Below are 15,280 nucleotides of genomic sequence, written 5' to 3'. Positions count from 1 at the left end.
ACAGCCCGCAAGTTACACCTGTTCAACCCGTAACAATCATAATAAAAGCCACTAATTGGCCCGCATGTTACATCTGTTCAGCCCAAAACAAACATAATAAAAGCCATCCATTTCTCACGCCAAAAGGGTTTTAAAGTTACAGATACGGTTTGCTGAAGGAGGAAAAACACAAAAGAACAGAGAGAGACTGAGAGATTTCGTAAACTGCAGAAGAACAGAGATTGATCGAAAACGTTACAAAAGAGAGATCGAAAGCGCCTTCATTCGAGATAATGAACCCGTTAAAACAAATGAAGAACAGAGATCGACAAAGAGATAAGACTGTTTCGGTTTTGGCATTTGGGTTAGATTTGGTTTTGTTCAAGGTTATACGATTTAATTTGGTTTATGGGTAGGGTATATGTGTTGCTTTGGATTTATTTAACCCTCTCTTGGATTCAATTGTAGATTTCATTTGTAAATAATTGATTTCAATTTCAAATCTGTGTAATAAAAAATTAAAGGGTTTTTCCTTAACTTTCCTTTTCCTGGGTTTGTAGGTGGAAGGGCAAATCCTTGGAAGCAATCCAAGTCTGATTAGAGGCGGTACTACCAGCTATAGTTTCTGGAACCATCACTGGTAATTTTTTTTTTTTTTAATTGAATGTTAAATATGCTTTATGCTTGGATTGGTTTGATTTTTAGGTACCTGGGTTAGAATTTATTTTGTTTCCATTTAGTTATTTGGGTTAGGATTTATTTTTTCTATATGTTTTTGGGTTAGATTTGATTAGTTTATATTAGATTTCCTTTTCGCTGTACAAGGGACATCGAAAGGCAGCAAGAGAGAGAAGAGCAAGAAAAAAAAATTGCAGACAAAGAAGGTACATGCAATAAGGAGAGGCTTTGGTTAAACTTTGAAGTTAACAAAGAAGACAGAAGGGTTTTTCTTGATGTGGTATGAAATTTAGTCTCTTTCTCTCTTTCTTTTTTCTTTTCTTTTTTTGTTCAAAAATTTTTTTGTGCTCTTAGTTCAGTTCTAAATTTTGGATATCATAGTTTTTTACTGCGCAAATGTTAATGTTTTATTATTTATTGGCATTGTTTTAGGCACCCATGAAATATTTTTAGCCTACAATTCAAATGCTATCAGGTACTAGATCTCTTGGAGATAGCAAAAGATATTACTTTCTTACCCTTTTCATAACCATTACAACTCCATAGTCAAAATTGAGCAACGTTTTTGCCAAACAAACTTCTAATTCTCTTATTGTGTATGCTGTGTTTATATTCAATTGGTCCTTTAATTAATTTCTTCTAAAGAAAAAACCATACAATATATCCCCTGTTTTTTTAAGCGGGCCAGGTTAGTATGATTTAGAGAGAGAGGAATATGCAAATATGTCTATTTGTTTAATGCCAATCTCTTTCTCTCTCCTTGGAAGACTGATAATCACTATATGGTTTCTCTATCCTAAAAAACTATATATATATATATATATTGTTTTTGTATTCGAATAAATGCTTGAATGTGTGACGAAACCCAAAGACCTAAATGCTTGGGTATCTTTGTATCTATTTTATTGTTCGTTTCTATCACTCATACTATTGAATTATTTCGGAACTTTCTGCACTCATCTTAATTTCACTGAATTTTGCATATAAACTCATGTTGCTGTTGCATATATCCTCATGTTTAAGTTGTTTTTCATATTAAATAAGTTGTGTGGTACTAAATTAAGGTAGATCAAGATGTTTTATCATATTTAGGTGTGGGTAGACTCATTACATAACTTTGAGTGTCCATATTCTGAATTAGCGACATATGTTCACCTTGACAGCAAGTGTGAACTATAGTATGGTGACATTTGCTAGCTGTGTTAATGGTTGAATGATGAAATTTAAGTGGGGAGAAACTAGCAATGATGAACAATGGAGTGGATGATTTATTATTATTATTTTTAAATGTATTTGAACAATGATAATTTGTACCAATTGTTTAGTAAACATTTTTCATAACTAGGACTTTTGTTTTTTCTTTCGTACATGCCTGCTTTTTGTTTCCTTTTAAAGGTTGGATGGAATGCCTATGTTGTCTTTGGCAAGATGCTATATGGGATGGATGTTGTCCACAAGAGTGAAGTAGAAGGATATCTTCCTTTGTTGTTTTGGGATGTTATTCTTTTGGGTCAAATATTTATAAATTTTACCATTTACCTAGAGATGGTGTCTTTAGGAAAAGTCTTCAAAAATCTCATCCATAGTCCATCTGTTTCTAACTTATTTTCTTAGAACAATGCTCACTCCTAAATCAATGTATATATATTCTTGATTCTTGATATGCAGATTATTAACAAATTAACTGCTTTTAAATGGATAACATACAATCTTATACCCAATTCTTGATATGCATGTGTTTGCACTTGCACCCAGTTAGTGACCAACAAATTGGATAAATTATGATATAATAATCCTTTGAGTTTTATAGAGTGCAACTTAATGCATAATTTTATGTTTTATGCTAATGCTATTTTTTTTTATGAATATTTTATTTTTATTTTGCTAAGTCTTAATTGCTACTTAGAGCCAGAGTAGTTGAAAAAGAGGTAGAGACAAATAAGTAAATGAATATTGGTGAAACTGAGAAAAGTGCAAATATTATCAAGATCCTAATGAAATAGGGGTTGATGGAAAAGGATGGTGATAGGAAGCATCAAGAAATTGAAAACCAAATGCAAAAGGCTCAAGGAAAGAGCAAGGAAATGCAGATTTCTATTGGTACTAGCTCTTATCTTTTAATGATTGGTATTGAGAAAAATCTATAATGGAAGACTTGGTTAGGCCTACCATAGCTATTTTCTTTGCACTTACATAGGCTTGGACATTTGATCTCAAGGGACCAATTTTTAGTTTTAATCAGTGCAAGTACAAAATAAGGATTTGCTTTAAGGGATCTCTTGTTTTCTCCCACCTACCTGAAGATATATTTTTGTTTGACTTTGTATTCTTGGAATTAATCGTCCTCTTTGCAATGTAAATTGGTGAGTTACAGTTGAATCCTATAATGGTGATGATGTGTTTTGTATTTTCCTCATTATGTTTCATTTGAATATATTTCATGCATAAACACAGATTAAGATGGATTTTATAATGTCCTAAAAAAAAAAAAAAATCTATTTTTTTGTGTGAATATATATATATATATATATATATTTTAATTTTGCTAGGTCTTAATTGCTACTTAGAGCCAAAGTAGTTGAAAAAAAGGTAGAGACAAATAAGAAAATGAATATTGGTGAAATTGATAAAAGTGCAAATATTATCAAGATCCTAATGAAATAGGAGTTGATGGAAAAGGAAAATGGTAGTAAGCATCAAGAAATTGAAAACCAAATGTACATAACTCAAGGAAAGAGCAAGGCAATGCAGATTTCTATTGGTACCAGCTCTTATCTTTTAATGATTGGTATTGAGAAAATTCTATAATAGAAGACTTGGTTAGGCCTACCATAGCCACTTTCTTTGCACTTACATAGGCTTGGACATTTGATCTTGAGGGACCAATTTTTAGTTTCAATCAGTGCAAGTACAAAATAATGATTGGTTTTAAGGGATCTCTTTTTTTCTCCCCCCTATCTCAAGATATATTTTTTGTTCGACTTTGTATTCTTGGAATTAATTGTCCTCTTTGCAATATAAATTGGGGAGTTACAGTGAGAATCCTATAATGGTGATGAGGTGTTTTTTTATTTTCCTCATTATGTTTCATTTGAATATATTTCATGCAGAAATACAGATTAAGATGGATTTTATAATGTCCTAAAACAATAAAAAATGAAGTTTATAAAAAAATAATAATAGGGAAGTTTGTTTTCTTTTTGTTTTTTTTTGTTTTTCTCATTGTCTCTCTGTTTCTTTCAATTCATTTTTTTTTATTCCAGGTACTGAGTTTGTGGTTTGCATGTTTAAGGAAACACAAGCTTGGGAAAATCAAATCTTCAACTTTATTGGTTGTGGTACAAAATACTAAACCGAAGGGGGAACAGCCACCAGGCAATGAATATCAAAACCTTCTTCTGTATCTAAAGAGGTACTAACTAACTTTGTTTATTCATTTTTTTATGCTGTTTGGTAATGGTTTTTTTGCTAATCGGAGTAGTTTGTTTGTTTTGGTTTGATTTCTTTATTGGTTAAGATATTTATTGACTCACACGGTTTCTATAATTTATAACTTGGTCTTGCATCATGTGGGTACAATGATGAAAACATATGTCACATTACATTTAAAAATTTTCAGGCGCTGGTACATCTGCAAGCTCATTAGTTGCTCTATATAATACCTTTATAAATAGGCTCAACTGCTCAAGTAGTTGGTTGCAATCCCACGACGCTTTTACTTAGTTGTGCTTATTTTGTCTTGGGTGTAATTTTTGGGTGGATTCATGTTGCAAAACATTCATCTCATTCCCGTTTGGAACAAGCAAACCATGTGTTTGATAAAATGTCTTGCTCACTTTTGCAATTCAAGTCAACTTCACACAAACACTAATGTTTAGCTAAGTTAATTATGCCATACATTTGACTTCCAAATTTCATTTTCTCATGTTCATTAATGGTTTAATGTTGTGTTTATGGAGGGCTACAGTACAATTACAATTCCAATGTCATATGCGGCCAAACTGGTTTCAATGTCTGCTTTGACTATACAGAAGCTGCCAATGCAATTGTTGCGTCCAAAGTACTCTTTACTGACAGTGACAAAGTGAGGTTTGCTGGGCTGTTATTCTCTATCTCAATTCCTCTAATAGTATTTGAAGAAATCCTTTAACCAAATTTCCCCTACCTCCGTCCAAAAATTTCTACCTTTGTAAAGATTGTTAAGATGGACATGCAATTTATATTGGAGTTACACGCGCCAAATGTGTGACACATGCAAATTAAGGAGATGTTTTATAGTTAGTTAGTGCCAAGAATTTACAAATCTTTATTCTTATTTTAATTAGAATGTAATAATGCTGGATTTTAATGGATTGTAGCGTTTGGGCAGTAATGAGCTTGAGGGAGGACATCCATTTTATTATATTAACAGATCGCAGAGAACACATATATGCCTCATTGATCTTACTTGCCTAACATTTTTTCCCCCATAGACAGCTTAAATTTTTATAAGCAAAACTAATTAAGTTTTGTGTTATTTCAATATTGCAAAGCATGGGGTAAGTTTGTTTGATTCCCATTATTAGTCCAAAATTTTATGGAGACTTTGTGGCTGAATGAGTTTCAAGGTTCTAATTTTAATAGGCTAGGTGTTTTTATGTGTTTTAATTCAAGTTGTGACCAAACGATAATTGAAAAAAAATTTCTCCTAATTTTAATGGTTTGGTTGCGGGAAAAATGAGCAATACATTTATGCTTCAATGTAGAGCTTCAATGTAGCACAGGCATCATATTCTGCAAATCATAAACCTAGGTGAATTCTATTCCATATTCCCTTTCGTGGAAGAATTGACTGGATCAGTAAAATACTAATTTTTTGGCATGCCTTATGAACTCCTTTTCTCTTTTACGTGAATATTGATATTGAGAAAATAAGGAGATTTGAGACTCTGCATTCTAATGAGTCTAACTCACCCTCTTTTGGTTTTATATCTCTACATCACCAAGACCAAAGTGAGATGCTTATATAATGTTTAATTAGCTAATGTGACTGGTATAGTAAGCAATTCTAATTGAATATTTAACTGCAATTATTAGAATTGGAAAAAAGGTTTGTATGTGTATGTGTTGATCATCCTTATGTTTGGTTTATTGCTTTACCATGAAGCTGCAATTTATATTAGACACTTAATTTTGAAAGTGTCTGATATATTACATATTAAACAAAGTATAGGAAAAAATGAGACATACAACTTAAGCCCACTTCCCCCTCCACGTATGAACCAACTAAAAATTCCCAAACTTAAGAAACGTATGACAATCCCGCTTACCTAACAAGTCTCTTGCAGAAGCAACTATGCTATACAATTAAATAATGTGCCAAGAAAAAGATATATTTTAAACTTGAAAAAAGCAAAGTGACAATCAATTATTGTTCTTATTATCACAATTTGTTTGTCACTAATGAATAATTATTTGAATTACAATATATACTTCCTTTTACTTTTGGGTGAGAGAAGTTTCGGGGCAATGCAAGATTGACTCAAGGGATTCCTTTGGCTGACACTTAATTGAAATGGCTGGTACAAGTTATATCCCATGAAGAAGTACTCCAATGTATATAGTCTTAGGTATTAGACACTATATGCTTAAATATACTACGTTATTAAATAAAATTCATTAATATGTAAAATGATCCCGCGCATTGCGCGGGTTAAACACTAGTTAAGATAATGGACCACCAATCTAAGATCTAGGCTAGGATATTGTTAATTTAGCTTTCAATTTAGGTGATGTCTATAATCAACTCAAGATTTTCAAGGAAATTTTAAGATCCTTAATTGAGAATTCTAGACCCAAAATGACAGCTATCACTGAGAGTAAATATGTTGACACTAAACATGTATAGGAACTTTTAGACAAGTCAATATACAAACTTTCAATTGCTAAATTTGATTCCCTATAATTTAGAGTTTTAGACTAAAATGAAATGATTATGAATCCATCAAATAAATAGATTTTAAATCTTTTGGGACAAATTTTTTAGCCCCATTGTGATTGAATCAAATGATAATTTAATTCCACAAATTTTCCAACTATTACATTTTTATCCCACATAGTCAATCAGTATCAAGATCAAACAATCATAAAAAATATATATATGTGTATAATAAATTCAAACATGCGATCTATTAGTAAAGGGTTTGATTGCCAGACACTTTCACATAATCCCATATATGGTTATTTCTTAATCCCTACAACCTTTATAACTCGAATGTTAACATTATACGAACACAGCCCATGACGCTTATATTGCAATTGCATAAAACTATTTACTATATCCAGTAAGAGAGACCATTATTAAGACTGAATATGAATAGAATCTTTTTTCTGTGTAGGGACTTGAAGTACACCCTTCTCCTGCAAGCTCTTGACTGTGTCGTATAGGCATTGCTTTACTGGCGTGAACTCTAAGCCCAAGTCCTTCAACTTTTGGTTTGCGAATTTGTAGGGTTGAACTCGTGGGTTTTTTTCATCAGAACACCTGCCATAATTACATTTTCAATACTTATTTTAACCTCCAAAAAAAAAATTGCATTAAAAAAAAAAAGGGTACATTCAAAATGTAGGCAGAGTTTATTAAAGAGCTAATTTTCTTTTTTTATATGAAAAAACATAAAGAAAGATATGGTCCCTATTGAGTCCCAATTATATTATCTTTGTGGAAAAAAAAAAAAAAAGGATTACTGAGTAGTCTTGAGAATATTGGAGAAATGAGACCATTTTACTCTGATCTCTGACTCTGCCTGGAGGGAATATTCCACTCCAGCCAACTTTTCAAAGACAAAGCAAAATCCACCAAAACAAACGGATTGAGTCAGGGTCTGAGTCTGACAGAGACAACGGGGTTGGTAAGGGCTATTCTACTCCACAAGTACATTTTTATTTTATTGAAATTTATATTTTTCAATCAATCTTATTCTTAACATCATTAATTTATTATAAGTTAGATTACACATAATAAAAACAAGTCAAAAGTTTCATATAAAAAAAAAAAAAAAAAAAAGAAAGTCAAAAGTTGGTGCACCAACTATCCCACCACAATAAAATAGGATATTTGGTCTGCAAGTCATCATGTCCATGTCGTAAAATAGGATATTTGGTCTGCAAGTCATCATGTCCATGTCATATTTGTTTGTGTCTCTATTTCTTTTTTTACTTTTTCTGATTTTTATTTTTTCGTAATATATTAAAAAGTAAAGTGAAATAATTCTGGAGTAGAGTAACGGCTGCTACAGTATCATACAAGAAAGACAATGCCACTCATCGTTCATTCTATTTCAGGATAAACATAGTCACAATAAACAAATTAATAAAGATTTTTTTAATAATAATGTCATAATTCCTCAACCATATATCATGGAGTGCTCAGCCAGCATGTTTCTTTCAGGCTTTCATTATTTTCACTAATATTTTGCGACTCATTCCGGTTCAAGTATGCGTTAGGAATTTGGATTTATTTTTATGTTGATATTTCGTTTGTTTATATGTTAAAAGTTAATAAATATATTACTAAATAAATTTTTAAAACGGTGCATATAAAACAAAGCAGTTCTTTTAAAAATCAGATGCCTTTTTAAGGAATTATTCAAAATACAAATAGAAATATTTATGAAACAAAGCAAGAAAGAAAAGGTAGAATTTGCTGGAATGTGTGCGTGCGTGCGTACGTATGTGTGGGGGGTTTAGTTTAAGCAATATTATACCACTCAATATTTTTTTAACTGAATATGAATTTTAACAAATCCACTATTAGATTACATTATTTTCATATATTTTTTATATTTACAAAATTTTAAGGTGATCAAAGATTAATAGTCATGTCATCAATCAATTGTTTAAATTCAAGTTTTGTAGTTTAAAATAATGCATAAAAGATAATTTTATTAATCAATTGGTAAATAACGTCCAATTAACATGAAGATTATCATATTAAGAACATATAGAACATGTAATTCAACGGTAGGATTTTCAAAATATGAATTTTATAACAAGTTATTGGGTGATATAATATTGCTTAGAATTATATCAGATGTAGCTTGAACTCAACCCTCTCTCTCTCTCTCTCTCTCTCTCTCTCTATATATATATATATATATTTTTTTTTTTTTTTTTGGAACAAACACACACACACAGGGGAGAAAAAAGGATTCTAACACTCTATATATATATATATATATATATTCAACTAGTGCACCACTACTTTGGCAACTTCCCCTAGAATTCACTGACCTTTGATTTCCTATTTTCTCCTCATAGAGCATTCACATACTAAGTTTTAAAAACTTAGTTTTTAGTAACTTAAAAAGTTATTTTATCTATTTTAACACTGTATAATACAGTCAATATCAAATATTCTTTTTTTTTACCAATTCATTTAAATATTTTTTCTTTTACAACTTCAAATAAAATAATACTAATAAAATAAAATTTTAGTGACACAATTTACCCCTATATATATATATATATATATATGACTCATTAGAACGACATATTGTGAATGGTAAAAATAAAAATATTATATAAATCCATTTGAAGATTATTTTCTACAACTCGCCAATTGCCACTTTATAGAATTCTTAAAAATAAATGTGAAGTGTGTGAGAACTAATGGCAACTTGAAAATATAAACTCATAGGCATTAGGAGCAAGTTTTGCATATTTTATTACTTTTCCCCTTTTAAGATTAGTTTGAAATATTTTTCTTCTTCTTCTTCTTCTTCTTCTTTCTTTTTTTTTTTTTTCTTTTTTTTAATTTAGTGTAAAAAATAAGAATAAATTATAATTATAATTAAGAAAAGTCAAATTTTAAAAGATATATAAAAAAAGAAAAAAAAAATAGTTAAACTAAACAAACATTAAAAGGAAGTGTGATTTATAGACACCAAATGCCATTGGTGAAAGTTATTAATGATTGAGTGAAATATTTAAAATTGAATCATATTTAATATTAACACACAAACTACTGCGCACCTTTGGCGCAATGATCACTTCACAAGTATAATAAGTACTTGTGGGGTGTAGGAGAGTAAGGGTTAAAGTTCAAATCTCCAGACGAAAGTTTAACACATATATACTCTTAGACTATGCTAGAGTAGAATTTCTATCTTTTATATATATATATATATATATAGAAGGACTGAAGGAAGTATCTTCGGTGGTCTAACTTAATACCTGCAGGCGCAGAGAGATCTAGGTATATGTAAAATATTGCACAAGATGAGAAGTTCACTTCATTTTTCATCTCAACCATCCTATCACTATTAGAGAAAATAAAAAGTAACTTTTTCAGTTTTTTTTAAGCCACCTTGTTTTTTTTTTTGTTTTTTTTTTTTTTTTAGGTTTTTATATTTTGAATTTATTACTTTTTCTGTTGGACGACTGAGATGAAAAATTAAGTTTTTAACTATTCATCTCAATTATCCATAAGGAATTGCATCCCATGAAATACTAAATCATACATCTATTAAAAAAAAATTGCAATTTATTAGTCAATGTTAAGTCCTCAATAATCTGCAACCATATAATGCTTTTTTTTTTTTTTTTTATCAATTAACCCTACCCAATTATGAATTTAGAATGCTCTATGCATTTAATTACTCTAATATATATATATATGTATGTATGTATATAGTCCCTCCCTATGATATAATATAAGACCGCATGGCGTAGGTGACCTAAGCAACATATATTCATTAATTGAATCATAACCGCATTTGTTTAGTACTATTAATAATAAAGTTACTCTGATTTTCAATCAAGAGAAAATAATAATAATTTTTATAGATTGTTCTTTTATCATCGTATTAAGACAAATAAATAAATAAATAAATAAATAAGGGTCAAGACTTAAGATAGCAATTGATTATTAGTATAAGAAAAAGTCAAATCTTAGATCTCTTATTTAAAGACAATAAATTAAAAGAGTGGAGCTAATTAAGTCGAACCCACAATAATAACAAATTAATTAAAGGACGGTAGAAAATACTTACTTGAGAGGAATAGGATACTCAGGGAAGAACTTGGCAAGAATTTCTACCACCTCTCCACGATGAAGCACACTTTCAGCACAAAGGTAACGTCCAGAGGCAGAGGGAGTCTCAAAAACGAGTATGTGAGCAAGTGCCACATCCCTAACATGCACATAGGCTTGGACAGAGTTAGCATATGTCTTAGCAGAGCCAGTGAGGTATTTGAGGATGTGAACAATGCTAGCATTCACTGTTGCCTGCAACATTGTTCCAAGCACCAAAACTGGGTTCACCACCACTAGGTCCACCCCTTTCTCTTTGGATACCTCCCATGCTGCTTGCTCTGCCACAGCCTTCCCATAACAATACCAATTCTGCAATTCATAATTATATTTTTATATTTATCATTCCTCTTAACTATTATAATTAATTAAGTCTTTGTTATATAATTAGTAACTAACAATGTTGACCAATTCTAACTTATTTCAACTATCTCTTCCGCCTCTCTATTTACACATATAGCAGCTAGGGCCTAGGATCTAAACCCAAAAAAAAAAAAAAAACCTTCGATCATTTACTATATATTTTAGATAAATGCCAAGTTGCACGCATGAATCATTAGGATCTTTTACAATTTACAGATTCACATTTATCACTTTAATTGAAGTCTTTCATTACCAATATAGTCGCTCTCCAAACTTTTTATATTTAATTTCATTCTATTCAAGTAACTGGCTATATATTCGGTTAACTATTTTTGTCTTTTAAATTTCTGATAGTAACCAACTAAGTTTATGCAAGTACCCACATTAATCAATGTTAGGCAACTCATAAGTGCTGGATTTCAACCCGGCAACATATACAAATACCGAGATTTTTTCGTCTTAGAATCAAATGTGTCATGTATTTTAATAATGCCTTCTGGCAAAGAGTTTTTATATATAGTATATAATTAAGAGATTAAAAGTGTAAAGAACCTTGGTATTCTTGCAAAACTCGAGGTCACTCCAACAAGACTCATCAACCACAACATCGGGACCTCTATTAGGGTCCATGTACACTGCACCAATTGATGATGTAAATACCACGCGTCGGACTTTGGCCTCTGCCGCTGCATTTATAACATATTTTGTTCCATTCACAGCCGGCTCCACCATTTGTTCCTTTAAAAAAAAAAAAAAACACAAATCATTACCACCACCAATTTTTTTCTCATTGTTTATTAATTACTTAATTAAAGAAACCTAATGATGCTTAGAGCAAACAGGTGTAAAACATATATATATATATATATATATAAGAAAATGAAAAGGTAGAGAATCCAATAAACGACAACATTCACTCAACTCACCCAAACCTACCCCCATATGAGAGATTTATATTTCAGTAAGGCATTCATCACTTATCCAAACAATAGAAAAATTCAAAGGGTTGGAGCAGTAACTCACAGGATTCACAAGCGATGCGGTGTGAAAACACCTCTTTAATGGCTTCCTTAAGGCTCTCATAATCAAGGAGATCAGCTTTGCATAAAATCAGCCTCTCCTTAGCTCCTTCAAGCTCTTTCAAATGAGCATTTTTCGGATCATCTATAACAATATTAATTTAATTTAATTTAATTTACACACACAAAACCACATATATACACATTAATAAACATTTACCAATTCTTATTTATATCAGAAATATCATTTTAACGATAAGCTACATAAGAAATCGAACCAAAATCTCTATGTGCATGGCATGGCATGTCTTTTTGGTGAAAAAAAAAATGACTAGTTACTTACCAGGATTTCTTACAGTCCCTTTAACAGTATAGCCTCTTTCAAGAAGAAGCTTAACCATCCATGAGGCAAGGAATCCACCAGCGCCGGTGACACATACAGTTTGTCCAGAAACTGGCATCTTAACTTAAGAGACAGAGGAAGAGGAGAATTATTAATGTTGATATTTGTGGTGGTTGGTGAGAAAGGTACTGTTATTAGGAAGGAAGAAGCGTGTTTCACGTTTGAAGTGCTGCCAGCTGGTGGAACAAGAAAAAGGCACTTATGGCTAAACCAAATGAATTAATGTTTCCTATTTATAGGGAAACCACACTCACCTACCACGGATTAAAGTGAAATTACCACGGGTTAAAGTAAAACTAGTTTCAGTCTCTCTTTTCAGATACCCATTTTCTCCTGTCCTCTGCCTTTTCTTTTCGTTTCTTTTCTTTTCTTTTTGGTAAATGAATTCTCTGACCTTTTTTTTTTTTTTTTTTTTTAATTATAATTATATAACTCTTAAAATTCTTGAACCTTCAAAAGAGAGCCATCTATATATTTATATATATTAATAGGTAAAATGGAGGGAAAGTCTAATTAGGTTTCAAATTAAATTTTAATTAAAGTCTAATTTTGCGCCATGTGTCTCATATAATTTAAACTTTTAAATTTTTGTATCAAGTGAATTAATTTAGTCTAAAAATTAGATTTCAATTAGAGTTTGATTTTGCACAACGTATCCTATCTAATTTAAAACTTTTAAATTTTCGTACCAAGTGAGTTAACTCAATGTTGAAAATANACTCAACTCACCCAAACCTACCCCCATAATTATTAACTTGTAGGCATCAAATGGGATAAAATTATTTCATGAGAAAATCTATTTGTGACATAATTTTTATCACAGCCTACGGTATAAAAAGTAGTGAAAAAAATATATATATATATATATATATTAGTTCGTGTGAAATAATAGATAATTAAAAAATTTTATTCCATACACCACATGACACACCTTTTTTTTCACATAGAAGTTAGATTGTGTACATGAGACTCATATTTCATACTCCTAGTTCTAGTGAACATTTTCTCCCAAAAAGGAAAAAAAAAAATATGGGGGAAAATGGCTTGTATGTGTGGTATCTGTTCTGACCCACATAAACCTAGAATTCATGCATGATTTGAGATTACTCACTAGAGTAATTCGTAGGTATTCCGAAAGTATGAAGAACGATACTCTCTTCTCTTCTACTCATTAAATTATCATGCTGATGAGTGCTTTTAAGGCAATAGTTAACAATCTATTTTAAGAAAATTTTGACACCAATTTTATGAAAAATTGTCAAAAATTTTTTTTCCTTTTCCAATAAAAACTTTTTTTAAATGAATTGTTAATCGTTGCCCTAAGCGCATCCTCCGTTAGTATTTTTCTAATTTATAATGGGGTTTATTATAATGTAAGAAGAGTGAACGTTATTTATTCATACTCCAAAAGTATCTAAGAATTTTTCCACCCGCATATTAATAAGAGTTTATGACTTTTCACTGCTCAAAACCCACAACTCCTAAATTCACAATTGTAAGAGCATTCACATTAGTTTGTATATAATAAAAAAATGTATATAATTTACACAATTTTGCCTAAAAATGACCCACATTAATTCGTATATAGTTATATAAATTTACAAGTTTGTTACGATAAGTATATAAATTTATACTAATACTATTCATTTAGTATTTAGTTGTTTATTTATTTTTATTTTTCTACTTCTTGACGAAAAAAGATGGTGAATGGTGGTAGTTATGTGCTAAGAAAAAAAAAATTAAGAAAAATTAATATTTTAATTAAATATAGTGTCAAATAAGTCATCAACTTTTGAAAAATAAATATATTTTTAAAAAAATGTTATTACGGAAAACGTAAAGCTTTTTACTATTTAAACCGCCTAAGGGCGGATATCATGTTCGGATCAATTCCTCTCAAAAAATGAAAAGGAGAATTTTTATTTTTTATTTTTAAAAAGGACAGTGAATCCACCATAATGCAATAATTGACGTAGGACCGCCAGTTTGTTTTAAGCAATCGCAACGCTAGCCACCCATGTTTTTTGACCGGTGTAGAAGCTCAATATAAATAAACCTAGGTAATATATATATATATATATAACCAAAGTTTAGAGAAAATTTTATTAGAATTAAAATTAGATTTTTCCTTTGTTAGCTTTACATACAAATTAAATTTTTTAATTTTTTTTCTAAACTAATGAGTGTATTTATATATATATATATATTGTTTCTATTTACATATTTTGTATGTAAAGATCTTGAACGTAACAAACTGTAATTGAGCTAAACAATTCCATGCACCAATCCTCACTCAATTTGGGAGATACTATTGAATCAATTTATTCTTTTATTTTGTGTTGTATTTAGTAGAATTTCACGGACAGTAATAGTGAATTAATATTGTATATGTAGTGTTCAATAGTGATTTTCAAAATTATATATCTAACAACAGTATAATGAGAAACTTGACATAACCAATATCATCAAAATCAAAAGGAAAAATCATTTTAGTACCTCCAAATGCCCTGGTTGAACTAATGTCCTATATATTTAATAACCTAAACGAACATTAATAGCACCATTATTATTCAGCATTCTTGTACGTAAGCACAAATTACATACGAGTTTGATATAATAATAAACGAGATTTAAAAAGTTATTAATTGGTTTATTACAGTAGTAATTAAAAGTCATTAATTGGTTTATGAGGAATGCTATGCTTACAATATGTTCACAATAAATCTTAAGTAAAAAGTTGTTATTGAATATTGGTGAGTAAAAAAG

At 30.2% G+C, this 15,280-nt stretch overlaps 2 protein-coding genes across 10 annotated transcripts; one reads left to right on the top strand and one right to left on the bottom strand.

Annotated features, from left to right (window-relative positions):
* LOC112032710 (uncharacterized) lies at nt 1-5,081 on the top strand. Of its 9 annotated transcripts, none has more exons than XR_010624607.1 (6): nt 1-391; nt 540-619; nt 784-937; nt 1,090-1,132; nt 3,950-4,069; nt 4,625-5,081. XR_010624607.1 is itself a non-coding variant. In XM_065762503.1 (5 exons), the coding sequence occupies exons 1-5, from the start codon at nt 273-275 to the stop codon at nt 4,678-4,680; spliced, it is 507 nt and encodes a 168-aa protein (XP_065618575.1). In that variant the 5' UTR covers nt 4-272; the 3' UTR covers nt 4,681-5,081. The 9 variants fall into 9 exon arrangements, 2 of the variants coding, with proteins under 2 accessions (XP_065618575.1, XP_065618574.1); XR_010624605.1 differs by having other exon boundaries at nt 2-343; nt 3,921-4,069; XR_010624604.1 differs by having other exon boundaries at nt 2-365; nt 3,921-4,069.
* Nucleotides 5,082-6,806: 1,725 nt separating this feature from the next.
* On the bottom strand, nt 6,807-12,728 carry LOC112009904 (cinnamoyl-CoA reductase 1). The gene is given in 6 exon segments (XM_024042261.2): nt 6,807-7,180; nt 10,689-11,041; nt 11,645-11,830; nt 12,116-12,152; nt 12,154-12,256; nt 12,455-12,728. Coding segments are annotated over 6 exon segments (981 nt in total). The 5' UTR covers nt 12,573-12,728; the 3' UTR covers nt 6,807-6,996.
* Between the last annotated feature and the right edge of the window lie 2,552 nt (nt 12,729-15,280).

Source organism: Quercus suber, unplaced genomic scaffold, assembly GCF_002906115.3.
Source record: "Quercus suber isolate HL8 unplaced genomic scaffold, Cork oak 2.0 scaffold_460, whole genome shotgun sequence".
NCBI lineage: Eukaryota > Viridiplantae > Streptophyta > Magnoliopsida > Fagales > Fagaceae > Quercus > Quercus suber.
Note: the sequence above shows the minus strand (reverse complement) of the source record. Positions and strands in the feature narration are given on the sequence as shown.

Bases quoted from the DNA above. Each gene is read 5' to 3' on its own strand.
- LOC112032710 (XM_065762502.1), top strand. From the start codon at position 273: ATGAACCCGTTAAAACAAATGAAGAACAGAGATCGACAAAGAGATAAG. The intron at 366-539 runs GTTATACGATTT...CTGGGTTTGTAG, and splicing joins TAGATTTGGTTTTGTTCAAG to GTGGAAGGGCAAATCCTTGG. The intron at 4,070-4,624 runs GTACTAACTAAC...GGAGGGCTACAG, and splicing joins CTTCTTCTGTATCTAAAGAG to TACAATTACAATTCCAATGT.